The 17,487-nt window shown below is 38.0% G+C and overlaps 1 protein-coding gene across 1 annotated transcript in view; it reads left to right on the plus strand.

Annotated features, from left to right (window-relative positions):
- Positions 1 to 17,119, plus strand: part of aspa (aspartoacylase) — a 32,752-nt gene extending 15,633 nt beyond the window's left edge. The window contains exons 4-6 of the mRNA XM_039757040.1: positions 2,562 to 2,669; positions 10,429 to 10,538; positions 14,520 to 17,119. Coding sequence (XP_039612974.1) covers positions 2,562 to 2,669; positions 10,429 to 10,538; positions 14,520 to 14,717 — 416 coding nt within the window. The 3' untranslated portion in view covers positions 14,718 to 17,119. The remainder of the gene's footprint in view (positions 1 to 2,561; positions 2,670 to 10,428; positions 10,539 to 14,519) is intronic.
- Positions 17,120 to 17,487: the final 368 nt, after the last annotated feature.

The following is a 17,487-nucleotide window of genomic DNA, read 5'->3' on the forward strand; positions in this document are numbered from 1 at the left end:
CAAAGGGCTAATATCATCAGTTCACTTTAGGTGCCTACTATTAAATATGTGACATACACTCCTTGGTGGTGTTGGAGACTGCGGCAGCACTCTGTAATTTGTACGAATTTGACTATGTTCACAGACACAGCACTTCATCTAATGACTACAGACCAGTGCCACTTGTATCTCACATAATAAAGACCTTTGAGAGACTGTTCTTGGACTATATGAGTCCTCTTGGATATAGAGCTGGTTCACTCGTATAATTACTGGGGGTTGCATTAATGACAGGTTAGACTTGTCTGAAAACATAGAGGAACTATATAAGAAAGGACACAGCCGGCTCTTTTTTCTTAGGAAACTGCATTCCTTTAATGTGGGAAGTGACATCCTTCACATCTTCTACAACTTTTTGATGGCCAGTGCGATTTTCTATGCTCTGGTGTGTTGGGGTGGTAAACATCAATTTACAAAAGAGGTCCACCAAATCAACAAGATAATTAAAATGGCAAGCTTAGTTATAGGACACACTCTGGACCTCTCAGAGTTATTAACAAAGAAAAGAATTAAAAACAAAACTGAATGTTATTATGAATAATGCTGCACATCATTTCTCTGACACACTAATACGGAGGACTTTCAGCCAGTGAATTATTCAACAGAAGTGTGACTGGAAATACTACTGGGGCTTCTTTACACCAACAGCAATATGTCTATCCAGTGCCTCACTGGGACTGTGACACCCAAGTTTTTTTTTTTTAATTTTCTTCTTTGTTCAGACCAAAGTGTGTGTGTATATTTATTTATTTATCTGCCTATTTATGTATATATTTATTTAAAGATATTCTGTAAAAAGCTAAATCTCCCTCTGGGGACAAATATAGTTCTATCTAAACAAGTCTTCTTTAAGCTTTACCGAACTTTGCTCTTTTTACTTCGCGTCTATAGACACACTTCATTTGCATAAACCATCATGCTCTGTTTCTCCATGTGATCGCTGTTAGTGATGTGACGGGGGACTTGGTGCATTAGAATGTCCCACTCGCTAGAACATTATTAATAACAAATATCACTAATTAAAAAACATATGATGGCTAGTTTTCTTTTCTTTTTTTTTAACAATGTCAACAAATTTCAAGCAAATTTGTCAAGACATTTTTGACATTTTAGGGTATTTAGTTTTTCTGTTGTGGGTTTTTTAACTCCAAATATTGATATATTGCATTATCCTTTCATAGAAGATACCTGCTTCCCTAAATGTACCATCTTACCAAATTTCGTTTTTTAGCTAAACTGGAAATTGTGTTTTTGCTGTTGAGTGAGTCAACATTGCATTATACATATATAGGTAAGTGCTGCATTATATGCATGTTGTAGTACTCTTTTTGTCTTGCTTGTATTGTCGATATTCTGAGGCAGACTTGCTTGTAAGAATTTCATTGTACTATGTACACAAACTTGTGCAGTTAACGAATGGCTGGACATCAGTTGTAGCTTTAAAATGTCCAGAGGAAACTAGATACAAGGAACAAGTAACCTGTCAAGATATTTGAAAATGGTTCTTTGAAGCTTCAACATGTTTACTTTATCTTAACGTTGAAATAATAATTGAATACTATTTACTGTTAAATGTCTTGTTTTTATCAAATTTTTGTGTTGTACAATTAAAATATTTTTCGTTGCTTTTTTTGATCCCAGAGGCAGTAACATTACACAGTAACTTTTTTGTAATTTGATTTACCACATGCAAGTTACTTGCACAGTTCATATGTTAAAGTTTTTTCTTTTTTTTTTTGTACTGGTGATGCAGATAATTTTGAGGAAAATGACCTAAGGTACAGTATGTACTGTAAATGTATAGTGCTTCTGTTACCAGAACTAATTATACAATTTCAGTTTCAAAATGTGATTTGAACAATGCATGGTTTTAAACTGAGACAGTAAAATATACAGTTTAAGTATAAATGTAGATTTGAATTTAAGTATCCATGATTAAATATAACAATGATTTCTTTTAAGGAATAATTCTGTTGTAAGCTTGGATTTTCATTTTTGGGATTAAAAGATTTTTATGGATAGAAACCAAATGCCTAGAACTGAGCAGTTTAGAAATGAACAAAAAGAATAATAGCTCAATTTTCTGGTGCAAATAATTATCTTAAGAAATTCTTTAATTGACATGATATATTGATTATGAAACTACAGTGGCAAAGACAAAAACATAACCTCTTACAGTATATTGGCCTAGACAAGCAATATATTAAGTAATATACTGTGTAACTGTGTCTAATAGGATTGAAAATGACTCTCCAGGAATGCACGGTCATCGAACATGTCTTCCCCTTGAAAGTGGATTGCATTTATGTTTAATATGTGTTAATATATACAGTGATCAATAATTGGGCACCCTAAATCATGTTTAATTTATCATGAATAAAGGTGGGCAGTGAAACAGAGTTGGTCTACACGCATTCATTACTTTGATACAGAGCAGCACAAGATCAGACAGTATCAATTAAACAAATGTATGGAAAAAGTACAAATGATATGTTTACTTTTATTTATTTTGTACTTTGTAGGTGTAGAAGTTGGGCCACAACCTCAAGGTGTTATAAGAAGTGATATTCTAAAAAGCACAAGGCAGATACTCAAGTATGCATTGGACTTCATCCAGCTATTCAACAAAGGCAAGTCATTTTAACACCTAAACCCAGATTAATGTGCCTCAGTGAGCGTTTTCATGTAAGCAGTTAGTCTTCCGTTTACAAGTTAATGGTAATTTTAAAGTGATTGCTAGGGTTTGTTTGAACGTTTTCATTTATGTTAGTTGACAAAACCAGTACAACACCTCTTTAGGGTCAGTAAGACATTCAATATGATAATTAGTAAACAAATAGCTGAATAAATAAAAAAATAAATCTTACACACATTCGAATTTCCAATTTTTAGCTTAAATCATTGTATTTTTAATCACTTGCTTACTTGGCACCTTGACAAGCTAATTGTGTCCTGCTGGATAAAGTACAGACTACTTACAACAATGACCCAGCTTTTTCCATTACTATGTCATGGGGAAGTGGAGGATGCACCAGACTTATTCTCACTTTTTGGAACCTTAGATGGTACCAGTCTGCTTTTTAACATGGAAGATAAACATAATCTGTAGAAACATCATCCATCCGTTAGTTTTTTGTCACTTACAGTCTTTTAGACCGGCTCAGTTTGTAGTCATTAATTAGTCTAATGACACGTCTTTTGGGATCTGGGAGGAAGTCTGACCACTAGCTTGCACAGGAATGGGAGTCAATGCAAAGGTGAAAATTGAACCAAGATCCCTGGGGTTGTGCAGTGTATTATAATGCCATTACTGTAGGAACATGCAAAGAAAACATAACTATACTAAATCATTTTGGGGAAAATATGTAAGTGGTGTTTATGACTTTAACATTAGAACATGGAGAAAATTTAGTAATATAAAGGAGTACCATGACTGCCATTAAATGTTATAGTACATTTTTTTTCCATGTGGCACCAGATTATGTTTTAAATGGTTTTAGATTCAGAATAGATATTTAAATCAATAACTAACCATTATATAAGGTAACTAATTGAACTGTTACATTTTCTTTTTATTTAATACTTAAAATTAAATGCCCTCTGTGATGGGCTGACGCCCTGCCTGGGGTTTGTTTCCTGCCTTGCACCCTGTGTTGGCTGGGATTGGCTCCAGCAGACCCTCGTGACCCTGTGTTAGGATATAGCGGGTTGGATGATGACTGACTGATCACATATATTACATTTAAAATTGTCTAAACTGTACCCTGGGAAACGTTCATACAGTGGGGGTGCTCATCTAGCTTTGACAGGCCATATGTTTTGGGAAGGCTACATTCTCTACATGTGTTGCCCTCTTTTTTTTTGTTGATTTCCTATTTCTTTTTTCGGTTGAGCTGTATGCTGTTGTAATGTTTTTGTCTTTTGGACAAAAAATTAGATCACTGAAATGAAGTTAGGATATAGCGGGTTGGATAATGAATGGATTGATGGATTAAATGCCCTGTTATATGTAATACCAACTGATTACATGAAATAATGGCGTATTATTTTTATGTTAAGATTTTGAATTCAGGCCAAAAGCTTTTCTTTGGCTGTAATATTTGTAATTATCCACTAGAGGACATCTTCAAACACACCACAGCCTCCTTGAGGCAAATAAAGAGCATGTGAGAAACTGTTGGTGTCTTTTTTCAATGATAGTACAACATATTTAACATTCTTCTTTTCCACAATTTATGGCTCTACCACCACACCCATTCATTTTCCTGCTGAATTAAAGGAACATCCTTCATCTTTGAGAGTCAGTTGTAGCACACAGAAGACTATTTGTCCACAGCCAAACATCTTCTACAGACTTGGCATTTTGAACTATAAAAAATAAATTCCACTTATTAGCTTTTTTTTTTTTTTTACCAAATTAGTGTTTCTCATTTGTATTATTATTATTTTCTCCGTTGGATACTGTAGGGACATGAATCCTAGCTAGGTCACTTTAAGAGAGCAGTCTGAAAGATGCAGTTATTCTAGGGGCCACTAGATGTCACTCTGATATGGAGGCTTGGGAGTTGGGAGCTTTTCTCACTCTGACTCAGAATTTAACTGAAGTGAAGGCCGCTCCTTAGTGGCAATATGAATGAAAGCAGTGGTGCACTTGACTTGGAGGTAGTGAGCCTGTTTGGAGAGATGGAGAAAATGAAAATATAAAGACAGGAGTGTTTAGACAGGGTGCTTTGGACACATTATATTGATCTGGACTAATGGAAATGCCCCCTCAATCTCATAGACAGGGGCACTAGATTTGTACAGTAATAGTAAGGTGGGCGAAAATAGGTTTCTGCTTGAGTCTTTGTAATACTTTACTTTGGCTTTATAAATATCTTATATTTTTAATGAATTTAGGTACTTCTTACTTTAGTATACTGTAGTATAAACAAGGTACTATAGTTGCAATATTCTTTAACATTACTAGACTTCTAGATTGTTTTTAGAGTTATTTTTAAATAGGGATCAGAAATAAAATTATGTTCATAACTAAAAAATGAGTCACATTTTTTACTAAAGCCCAAGCAGAAACCAAAAAAAGTAGTTGAGATAACTAGAGCAAGAAGTTTATATTTTAGAAAGTCAAAATAAGCATAAAACAAAGTGTCTTGTTTCAGCCAAGGACTGGCTGGGGTTCAAATTCCTTTTTTTATGTCTTTTTTGTTCATTTGTTTATGGTAATATTGTGGTTCATATTTATAACTTGTATAATTCTGTAGTCTTTGTCAATTTGGCTGATCTTTTACTTGCTATATATCAATTGTGATGGAAACCAGGGCGTCAGCGAGCCCCAAACCCCAAAACACAAACAGTCCTGGGTTCAAATAAAAGGATGGTTTATTCACCAATTCCTCCACAAAGTAACACAAGCACAAAGACAGGTTGTCTCTCTCTCCACAAAACACGATACCTTTTCTCAAGTCCTCACTCCACCGCTCTGCCCTCCTCCAGTCAAATGTTGCTGTACGTCCTCTTAGCTCCGACTCCCTGGGTAAGGGAGTGCAGTACCTTTTTATTAAAGACCTGGGAGTATTTCCGGTGCCAAGGCAACTGCCCGATAGAAGTCCTTCTGGGTCTTATGGAAGTCCCACTTATTAAGGAACTCATTTCCCTGCAGTGCCCCTTGCTACACCCATGGTTCGTAGCAGGGCTGTGTTTCCGGACTACATCTCCCAGCATTCCCTGCTGTTTCCCAAATGGGCACCAATATGGAGGGCTGCTGCCAACTTGCATTATGGGGGAATAACACCTCCTGTACAGCATCTTCTGGTGGGCTGGAAGTCCATCTATTTTAGTCATCACTTCTGGGCCTGGCTCCTTCCTTTCTTCTGGTTGGGATGGCCATCTGTCTGCTCGGAGCCTCCTGTTTGGGTTAGGAACCATCCCTTTCTATGGTCGGGATGCCCGTCCAACCCCTGCGGCATTTACACTATGTATCTTCCTCTGTGTGTCATGGGTTTTGTGGGTGGTTCCCCAAGAAGTGAGATACCCGCCCATCACCACCAAGGGACTGCCCTCAGTGCTACAAGAACTGATGAAAAGCCACAGTCCCTTGCAGTTCATTGAATGTACTTGTGGTGTGGGTGAGTTCTAGTGATTATTATTATTGTGCCTTTATATTGTGTATTTACTGGATTTTTGATCTCCTGCTCTGTTTTTCCACCTTTTCTCTGGATTTGATTGTTTGGGATTTGTTTGCTTTGGATTGTATTGTTATTTTAGGCAACTCTTGCTATGCCTTTTGTGCTCTTCGGAGCTTCATTGTTAAAGAGTATTTTTGTGATATATGTTTCTTATTTATAATAAACCACCTTTAATGTCTACAATCTGAAGGTTGATAAATCCTTCCAACTGTTGGGGCTTTTTTGGGACTTTATGTGTAGGTTCTTTCAAGTTCATTATACCAAGCACACCACTCATAAAGTATTTTTATCAAATGTCATATAATCAGGAAATGTATGTCCCCTGACCTTTATACTCTCCATTCAGGGATGCCATGGATCATGACCTCCAGTTATACTGCATATCAAAGTCCTAGGAACTGTAAACAAGCTAAGCTCAAAATGGCAGTGCCCACAAGAAAAAAATGGAGTCACAATAAGACATTAAACAAACATCATTAAACATGTTTCAGATAAATTTGTAAAAAGTAGAATCAGATTTGAAAACCTTACAACATAAAAGAAGGGTGGCACGGTGGCACAGTGGTAGCGCTGCTGCCTCACAGTAAGGAGACCTGGGTTCGCTTCCCAGGGGCCTCATGTATAACGCCGTACGTAGAACTCGGCACTATAACATGGCGTAAGCACAAAAGCCGAAATGTGCTTACGCACAGAAAAATCCAGATGCAGGAATCTGTGCGTACTCCAACTTCCACGTTCTTTCGTTACATAAATCCCGCTCAGCGTGAAAACTAACGCTCGTGCACGCACATTTTGTAACGCCCCAAATCCTCCCAGAATTACGCCTATTTGAATATGCAAATCAATATAAATCGCCCTTAAGCGCAGCCTTCTGTGAAAAGACAATAGGAATAGCACGGGGAAAATATAAGAATTTCAGCGAATACCAAGTGGAGGCAAAGGAAAAACATACTATTTGTTCAAATAAACCGTGGTATAATCAACAAAATGAAGTTGATCGAGTGACATAGCGTGTTGGAGAAACTTGAAAGCTCACATTCACAAAATCGCACAGTGCCGGAAATAAAAAAGAAGTGACATATCAAAGTTGCCGTGAAAAGAAGAGTTGTAAGCCCACTGTCTGAGTGTCATATGAAAGCTTATTAGGGTACAGAGAAAAAGGCACACGGTGGGGAAAAAGCACGAAATGTCAACTTTAATCTCGAATTTTCCACTTTAATCACGTAGTTTATTTTGTCATTTAGTAGAACATTATAAACTTCATCTTAAAATCGTTTAATTAACCAGTTTCTCAAAATTGCATCGTAATTAAAGTAGCACGTTAAATGCTTTGTTTTGTATTTGATCTTCTACTCGTATGTGATCTATGTGTGTGAATCACTACTTGCTTCCTCCAACTGGACACAGAATCCATTACATTCGTGATATTACAGCTCTCTGAATAACTAAAATACTGAGATGTATACGTGATGTCATTTTCATGATGATAGGAGCTAAAGCACATTATTAAACATGTGTTTCATGAGCCTCGTGCTCATGACAAGCATTTATCTTTTGTCGAAATTTGTCGCTGCGTTTTTAGCTGTGTTGTTATTTTCTCTTTCTGTTTTATATTCAATATATATTGGCGTGGCCCAAGAGTCCTTGCTTTTCTTTCCCCAAGTAACCGATCGCCACACAATCAGCTCTGTAATAGAAGTTAAGCCATCTGTAAGCTTAGCGCCGATTCTTCAAAACGTTTAAAGAACATTGAAATATCTTCGTAGTACATGTTTAATTATTCTATCCTTAAAGACACTCCCAGTGAAGAATATAGATTATTTAAATGAAGTTAAAGTTTTATGTGTATAATTTAACAAACATATTTTGCTGCATTTCACCTTAAAAATGATATTGTCATCATATGTAAATCGCGCTTTATAAAGTGGCCCAGGTTGTGAGATATTATAACTGTAGTGCAAGTTTACAGTGGGGTGATTGTACTTATAAGTACAAACCGTTCTACAAGGAGCAATTGATTGAGTGCATTTAAAGTTCTTGGGATTAAACTGTTTCTGAACCGCGAGGTCCGTACAGGAAAGGCTTTAAAACATTTTGCAGTGGCTGAGGTAGTGTGTCCTTAAAGCTGTATGCCGATAATTCTCTTTCCGATCAGCTGCTGCTGTGATTCACACTCAGATACAGTGATATAAATACTCCGAGTCGTGCAGTGAGAGTAATATGGAAAAGATGATCCGCTGTGGCAACTCCTAACGGGAGGAGCTGAAAGAAGAAGAAGAAGAAGAAGAAGAAGTGAGAGTAACAACGCTAAAGCAGTTATGGTATTTGGAATACTATGGCTGTTCCCTGCACCATTATATTGTTACGAGTTAATTACAATCAGATGCATTACACTAATAAACAATATGCGGTTAGTTTCTGTGTATTTATAAAGCCGCGTCATGAAAATAATGAGTAATCACACAAGAACAGTACCATTGCTTTGACGCTGGGTGCCGCCAGTTTGCAAAACCGAGCGGAGAACTTGCGTACGACAAGGCATGAGGTACCGTGGAAAAGTGCGTGGCTTTACGCCAAGTGTAGGTTTTATACATCGCGATTTGAACGTGGAAAAGTTCTTACGCAACATTTCTGTGCGTACGCACCGTTTATACATGAGGCCCCAGGTCCTCCCTGTGTGGAGTTTGCATGTTCTCCCCATGTCTGTGTGGGTTTCCTCCAGGTGCTCTGGTTTCCTCCCAAAGACATGCAGGTTAGGTGGATTGGCAAATCTAAATTGGCTCTAGCGTGTGCTTGGTGTGTGTGTGTCCTGCGGTGGGTTGGTGCCCTGCCTGGGATTGATTCCTGCCTTGCTTGTTTGCTGGGATTGGCTCTAGCAGACCCCCGTGACCCTGTGTTCGGATTCAGTGGGTTGGAAAATGGATGGATGGACAACATAAAAGAAATATATAAAAGGTGCAAATCATAACATAGATTGTTGTTGGTGTACTTTACTGTATATCTGAGTATACTTAACTCACTCCATATTTTGTTGCTTTGAGTAATTTTATTTACTTTGTAATGTACCATGCAGGGCCTTATGCAGGAAGCATTTAATAATTAAGTAATTGCTTTCAAGTGTGCCTTTTGCCATACTGGTGTCTACTGATGCCACTCCTTGTCGATGAGAAATTTTTTTCTAGTGATTTCTTCTAAAACATAGCGTCTATAAATACTAAAATGACACACGCAAAGTGTGATTAAATTTAATGCTATTCTAATGCTTTTGGGAATTCTCTAATGTCCTTAAGCATTTGTAATGAATTTAATTTGTGTGGTATAACAGAGTCTTATTTTTTAGTAAAATTCAGGAAACATAAATACTTCACATTAAACAGGTCCCTGAGTGTTAATGAAGGATTAACTGACATGGCTACAGAAATTCAGTAAGATGAAAAGGACCCAAAAGGACAATCATTTTAAACTTGTAACCGCAAGTTAAACTCTGGCTCAAATCAACAAAATAACACAACTGTAAGCAGAGAGCATCCTGCCCGGGGTTTGTTTCCTGCCTTGCACCCTGTGTTGGCTGGGATTGGCTTCAGCAGACCCTCGTGACCCTGTGTTAGGATATAGCGGGTTGGATGATGACTGACTGACTGATCACATATATCACATTTAAAATTGTCTAAACTGTACCCTGGGCAACGTTCATACTGTGGGGTTGCTCATCTGGCTCTGACAGGCCATATGTTTTGGGAAGGCTACATTCTCTACATGTGTTGCCCTCTTCTTTTTGTTGATTTCCTATTTCTTTTTTCGGTTGAGCTACGTGCTGTTGTAATGTTTTTGTCTTTTGGACAAAAAATTAGATCACTAAAATGTTTGTCATTTGTGCCTTTTTTATTATGTGATTAGTTGCTTGATTCAGTTTGCACAGCTACACAAATTATTCAGAAATGGACCTTTCTCAAAGTGAAGTATGGTGTTTGATCTTTATTTAAACCAGCAGTAGATCCAGTAGTCATTTTGCTCTGTGTTTTGCGTACTGTTCCTTTTTGTCACTTGAAGTATCTGTGTTACATGAATAAAATAATTGAGCAACTAAAATGTACATTTTGCATGGATATTGGCACCTAAATAGTGCTGATGATAGTTAGTTATGATGGACAAGGTATAGGCCATTTAGTGTGGGACTAACCTAATTTACTACTTTTAAATCTAGGAGAGGAGTTTGCAGCTTGTAATCTTGAAGTTTATGTACTGAATGCAAGTATGGATTATCCACGAGATCAGCATGGAGACATCTCTGCTATGATCCATCCTCATCTTCAGGTAAATGGATATAAGACAGTATAATGTCTAGTCTTTGCAGTCTGTTCATACTTTACCTGATCTTATATTAATAGGTTTCATACTTCTTTATACTACTGTATAACTAGCTGTGTAAGCCTGTGCTGTAAAAAGCCCAGGGTCCTATAAACTATTGAAATGTAGAAATGTCAGGTAATTGAAGGGAACTACTCTGGGCGTCTCTCTCCTAGGTTTCGTTGTGCTGAGGTGTTTGCCTTGCTTGTGTATTAGCAGCGGGAGGAAAAGTAAAAGGGATACCATTTTGCCAATGTGCTCGTCTCACTTGCTTATCAGATTCTCTCTTTTCTTGGCGGTTTTACTTTGCAACAGAGTCGTTTTCTTCTTCCGACTCGTTAATTTGGGGCCGCTTTGTCGGCTTTCTGAACTTCATGCAGTAGTATCCTCGCACTTCCAGGCCGGACAGACAGACACACACACACTTCCACGCGTAGACGTATATAAGATAAGTTATAACATACTTTAACATACTATAATGAGTTCATACATAACCTGTTTGTCTATTAAGAGTATTTTTGATTCTCTGGAACAGTGTAGAATTGTGTGATGTGACTCTCATAATGTTCCTGGGGGGGTCACTGCTTGATGTTGTAGCAGGGCTACTATCAATTAAAACTGCATCTCCCAGCAGTCCTTGCAGGGGCTGTTGGGGGTCAAAGGTGGTCAAAGTAGGTTAAAAGGAAGGCAGGTGACCAAAAGAGAAAGAAAAGTTGTGTTTGTTGTACGTTTTGTGTTGCATTTATCTGTTGGACTGCCTGCCATTAATTCTGCCATATATCATCATTGTGTCCTGGATTGTATTTGTTTGTTGGGGTCTGGATCGTCTGTCTACCTATATACCGTATACTGAGGACTGTGTTTGAATTCATTGGCTTTCCCGGAAGAGTGGAGCGCTCCTGAACCAATGAGTTCACAAACTTACAAATGTAATAATATACATAATATAAATACAATTATTAGGTAAATACGAACAACAGCCATTCTTTCAGTACACTGATGTATTGGTTGTCACAGATATGGCTACCAGCAGACCACCAGAATTCCAAGTTCCCCAATAGGAGGGATCCGCATTACCTACCTCCCTACTCAGGATCTTGAGTGCTAGCAAAGGAATTCAAAAGCTACTAGGGGCTAGTATGGCCTGCGTTTGTACTGTGTGCCCTAGATGTGGATTAGACAAAGACACCAGCACTAGCAGGAGACACAGAGAGGGTTGGTCTGGTTGAAGGTATGCAGACATCTCCATGATGGTGTTATGAGATCTTCACTTTGAGAATTTCTCTTAGAAATATTTTTCTATGCATAAGTATATGTGGGAATATGGATTTCTTTATGTTGGGTACACGTCTGTGCAATTACATTTGTAGTGTAATGTTCCTGATCATAGTGATTTATATTCACAGTGACACATTATTTTGTTTTGCATATGGCCGCCACCATGTCATCATTCCTGTTACCATTATGCTGCTCCTGGATGGTAATTAATGTGGTTTTGCAAGACACAGCATCTTATGTCATCCATCCGACCCTTTTAATATCAGATTCATTCATAGCCATGATTTGGATGGAAAAAATCAAATGAACATCATACATTTTTACTTTCTTGAATTTCTGGTTTCTAAATGTTCAGTTTTTCCTCTGACTTTGGATTCAGATTACCGATTAGTCTTTGGTGCAAAAGATTTTGTCTTCGACTTGTTTCGACTTGTTTCTGGTTTTGACTATTCTTCATCTGATGGCCTTCTTCCATCCTTTGGGCGACCCAGTAATGGGTAGGGATGCCTGAACCAATTCTTGTAGAAAGAGTGGGACCACAGAGGAAACAGCCGACACATCTTTGCCTCTCAGGGGCACACAGTTGAACATAATGGTCTGTGCTATTCCAGTGACACAGTGATGGGGAGGTGCTTTGCAACAGGGATACTAAGAGTTACTAGAGGGTGCTCTAGCATCAGGTCTGTGGAATAAATGAAAGGATGCTCCTAACACCAAAATTGTTTCCAGGATTTGACCAGACATGACTCTGGTATGAAATGTAAAGATGCATCATGGTCAGTGCTCAGTTGATTGCTAAGTTGAGTAAGGTGAACTCTCAACTACAAGGAGAAAAAGAGAGATGGGAGGTGGAAGGGAGCATATATAGTGGTTTAGTGTGGTAGTGTGGAGGATGAGGGATGTGCAGGATATCTCTACTGGATATACAGGGTGCAAGACCTTTACAGTTCATCCTAGTTGGGCAGCAGGCATTTTTTTTATCCTTGTTGCAGAGGGCTGATAGAAATGTCTCTTCATATCAGAAAATATATGATTTGTTTTATTAGCCTGAACATGTTTTTTACTTTGTACTCCTCTAAAGTTGAGTAAGTGTTTGTAGATGCTTAGTAAAAATGGGTGTGGGATGACATGTGCAACAGTTTAAGTACACATTGTAAAATCAGTGTTCAGTGATGATTCATCGACTTATTTTATTTAAAATGTAAGTAGTGTTCTGAGTTTCACAGAGACAATGTAGTTTTAGTTAAGTTAAAGGTCAAAGTGCAAACCACAATGTGCCAAATTATCAGAGGCAGTGAAGTACATAGTCTTCTTCTTCTTTCTGCCTCTCCCGTTAGGGGTCACCACAGTGGATCATCTTTCTCCATATCTTTCTATCATCTGCATCTTGTTCTATAACACCCATCACCTGCATGTCCTCTCTCACCACATCCATAAACCTTCGCTTAGGCCTTCCTCTTTTTCTCTTCCCTGGCAGCTCTATCCTTAGCATCCTTCTCCCAATATACCCAGCATCTCTCCTCTGCACATGTCCAAACCAATGCAATCTCGCCTCTCTGACTTTGTCTCTCAACCGTCCAACCTGAGCTGACCCTCTAATGTACTCATTTCTAATCCTATCCATCCTTGTCACACCCAATGCAAATCTTAGCATCTTTAACTCTGCCACCTCCAGATCTGTCTCCTGCTTTCTGGTCAGTGCCACCATCTCCAACCCATATCACATAGCTGGTCTCACTACCATCCTGTAGACCTTCCCTTTCACTCTTGCTGATATCCGTCTGTCACACATCACTCCTGACACTCTTCTCCACCCATTCCACCCTGCCTGCACTCTCTTTTTCACCTCTCTTCCACAATCCCCATTACTCTGTACTGTTGATCCCAAGTATTTAAACTCATCTACCTTAACCAACTCTACTCATTGCATCCTCACCATTCCTCTGACCTCCCTCTCATTCACACACATGTACTCTGTCTTGTTCCTACTGACCTTCATTTCTCTCCTCTCTAGAGCATATCTCCACCTCCCCAGGGACTCCTCAACCTGCTCCCTACTATCTCTACAGATCACAGTATCATCAGCAAACATCATAGTCCACGGGGACTCCTCTGTAATCTCGTCTGTCAACCTGTCCATCACCACTGCAAATAAGAAAGGGCTCAGAGCCGATCCCAGATGTAATCCCACCTTCACCTTGAAAGCATCCTTCACTCGTGCTGCAGACCTCACCACAGTCACACTTCCTTTGTTAATATTCTGTACAACTCTTACATACTTCTCTGTGAACTACATAGTCATCTGTTGTATTTTCTAATGGGCTGTACCCCCCTTTCAGTGTTTTACTTCTAAGTGTGTTTATATGGCATTTACTTGCTGTCCTAAAATAATCTTCTGCATGTCCTCTGATCCATCCATCCATCCATCCATTTTCCAACCCGCTGAATCCGAACACAGGGTCACGGGGAAACCCACGCAGACACGGGGAGAACATTCATACTCCACGCAGGGAGGACCTGGGAAGCGAACCCGGGTCTCCTAACTGCGAGGCAGCAGCGCTACCACTGTGCCACCCATGTCCTCTGATCTCTTTGCTTTATTCATTGTACTTTTCTGTACTGTATGCTGATTAAATGCATTTGCTGAATGTTGCTTTATTGTCTTTACAGGACCGAGACTGGCAGCCTCTGTGCCCTGGTGATGCTATCTTTCTTACATTTGATGGAAAGACGATTTACTATGAGGGGGAATGCACTGTATATCCAACTTTTATAAATGAAGCTGCCTATTATGAAAAGCATCAGGCATTTGTGACAACCAGGAAGAAGGTTCTTCCTGCTAAAGGCATCAAAATAAGCACAGATTAATCCTCTAAGACAATAAGGTGAAACATTATGAGCTATATGACTTTGAGGAGAAAATAAAATAACATGAGTTTTTAGTCAGAATCTTGAGATTATAAAGTTAGTGATTTGTAGACTTAAATATCTTGATTTTGAATGTCATGGAAACTTTAAAAGGCACATTTTATGAGGTAGTGGGGAAAATCACTATTTGTCTAGATTCATATATAGATTATTTGAAAGCAGCAATGACACAGAGAGTCATTGCTTTCTGGCACTAACGCTTAGACTGCTAAAAAGCAAGTAAGCAGTTTATCCTTAGAGGAAGGAAATTATTGGGCAAAGCAAAGGAAGGGTTGATTCACTACATTTTGAGGGAACTGAAAGTGATAATCTGATTATTATTTAACAGAGTAAATAATTAGGAAATCTGACTACAGGCGATCAGATCACAATCACAAATGTAAGACTTAGATTTATTGTTGTATAGTAATCTACTGTTGTAGTTCAGTTGAAATATTTTAGAGTGGGCATCTAATAGTATGAAAAGGTTCTACTTGTCTAAAAATATTTCTGGGTGCTACAGATGAATGTAGCATAGCAAACGTCAACTTTGCTGTACTAAATTTGAACATCATGACCACTTCTGCTCCTTGGTAATTTTTTAATACCTTGAAAACCTAACACATGAAAAGTTATGGAGCTGTTCCCCAAACAAAATACTTGTTTTTTAATTTTATAGTGGATAATTTTTAATGTGTAAGCAGTTTGGCCTGATAGCTAGTACTTTGGGCTTTACACACAATATAACTGTACTCAAAATGAAAAAATGCTTATACGGAATATTGATATTGTCACCTTGGTTATTTGTCAGATAAACAATATTTCTAAAATAAGAATAAATATAGAAATAAAATATCTCATGTAAAATAGCTACCTAGCTGGAAGCTTTCTATTCCAGTTTGAGTTTCTGTACTCCTCAAAATGTTTTGATTAACCATCCATTACATTGTGCCTTTAGCTGACATTGTGACTTTAGTTTTTCTCTCTCTAGACACATAATTATTTTCAGTCGGTCCTGCATTGTCAGTTTAAATGGCATCATTCACAGTGAATACGCTCCTTAAAATATTTGTAGGTAATATTCATCCATCTGTCCATATTTCTACTTTGCTTCATGAACTACTTGGTTACACTGAGCAGGGCTCAATCACGGCCTCACGGGTTGGTGCAGCACATGGCCCAGTTCTGGACAGAACAGTATTCCATCACTAGTTACAGTCACACTTCCATTTGCAGTCAATCACAATGGGCCTTTTTAGTGTCTCAAACAATCTACCATGCAAATCTGAGGGATCTGGGAGGAAACTTTGGGGCGTGTGAACTGTGCATAAACATTACAGTATACACCGAATTCAAGCCACGTTCCTGAAACTGTCGGACAAGTACCACTAAGCACAGCCCTGGGATCTCTCTCTGTTCCTTTAGCACAAAGCACAGTTTAAGAAAATTGTGTAATGTTGGCAGTTCCAGAGATGAGTTGGGTTAAGGGCGGTATTAAAATCTCTACCTTTTTGAATATTTTCAAGATCTCCAAGTAAAAAATCGCTGCCTAAAAGGTGTATTCTTTGGCTGAGGATTTTCTACATTGATTCTGTCCAGTCTAGAGCTTACACTATATGAGCTAAAAATAATTGTAATTTCTTAGAGTACAATACTGTCCAGCATATGTAAAAAGACCCATAAGATTTGATATTGTGCTGCATTATCTTGGACTTTGTTTGTATTTAATTTGTTTGTAAATTTAATTTGCACTAAAGTCATAAGACAATCTGTACTTGAACTTTATTTGAGGAAGCACCTTTGAAGCTTGAAAGGCTAGTGCCTAATCACAAAAATGTTTAGCCATATTTTTTGTCAAGTCAGGGCCGTCTTGACTCCTTCTCAAAAAAAAAAATAAAATGAAAAAGGAACCTAAACAAGAAAATTGAGGCTGTCTTTGAACGTGCATAGTCAAAAGTCACAAAATATGGCTGGTACTCAGTGACAAGATATTGAAATGACTAAATGCTTCGTGAAATTATTCTTCAGAAAGACAGCATCTATTTCTGAAATACTGAGCTCCATTGTTTTGATAACACATTGGTCTGCTACTGCATGATCATGAACTGGCTCCAACTAATCAGACGAGTGTATTTTAATATTAACAATTTATCTAACATTCTTTTAGGTCTTTTAATGTAAATGATCCTCACAGTTTAAAATAAGATGAAGTTTACTTTCTTGCTATAAATTATGTTGGCAATATGTAAATGTATGACTGTAAGTAATGTAATGATAATTTTGTGTTCATATTTGTTAAATGTTGTATGTACAGTGAAAATAAATTGCGTTTAAAGTTGTTGATTAAAGAGTTTTAGCATGAACAATTTTTGTCATTGACTATGCACTTGCATATTTATGTTGACTTATCTAGCTACAGTATGTCAGGCTGAAATATGAAGCTAATATTGTGGTAAGAGCTTGGAACAGCACTATTCACACGGCTGCACAGTTTGTATTCTTACCAGCAAGGCATCCCAACAGCAATAGAAAAAACTTAACCAGTATGGAATGCCAATCCTTAAATAAGCACACGTGTTTAAGTACCCGTTGTAAAAAATAAAGCAGAAACACACAAAGGTGTGGAGCGTCTGAATGCAAAACCCATGTAACTGAATGAAAATTAAATGCACTGCGCAAACGGTGTTGAGAAAAAAGTGTCTTTGCAGAGATGAGTTTAAATATTGACTGC

The sequence above is a fragment of the Polypterus senegalus genome, chromosome 6 (genome assembly GCF_016835505.1).
Source record: "Polypterus senegalus isolate Bchr_013 chromosome 6, ASM1683550v1, whole genome shotgun sequence".
Taxonomy (NCBI): Eukaryota; Metazoa; Chordata; class Cladistia; order Polypteriformes; family Polypteridae; genus Polypterus; species Polypterus senegalus.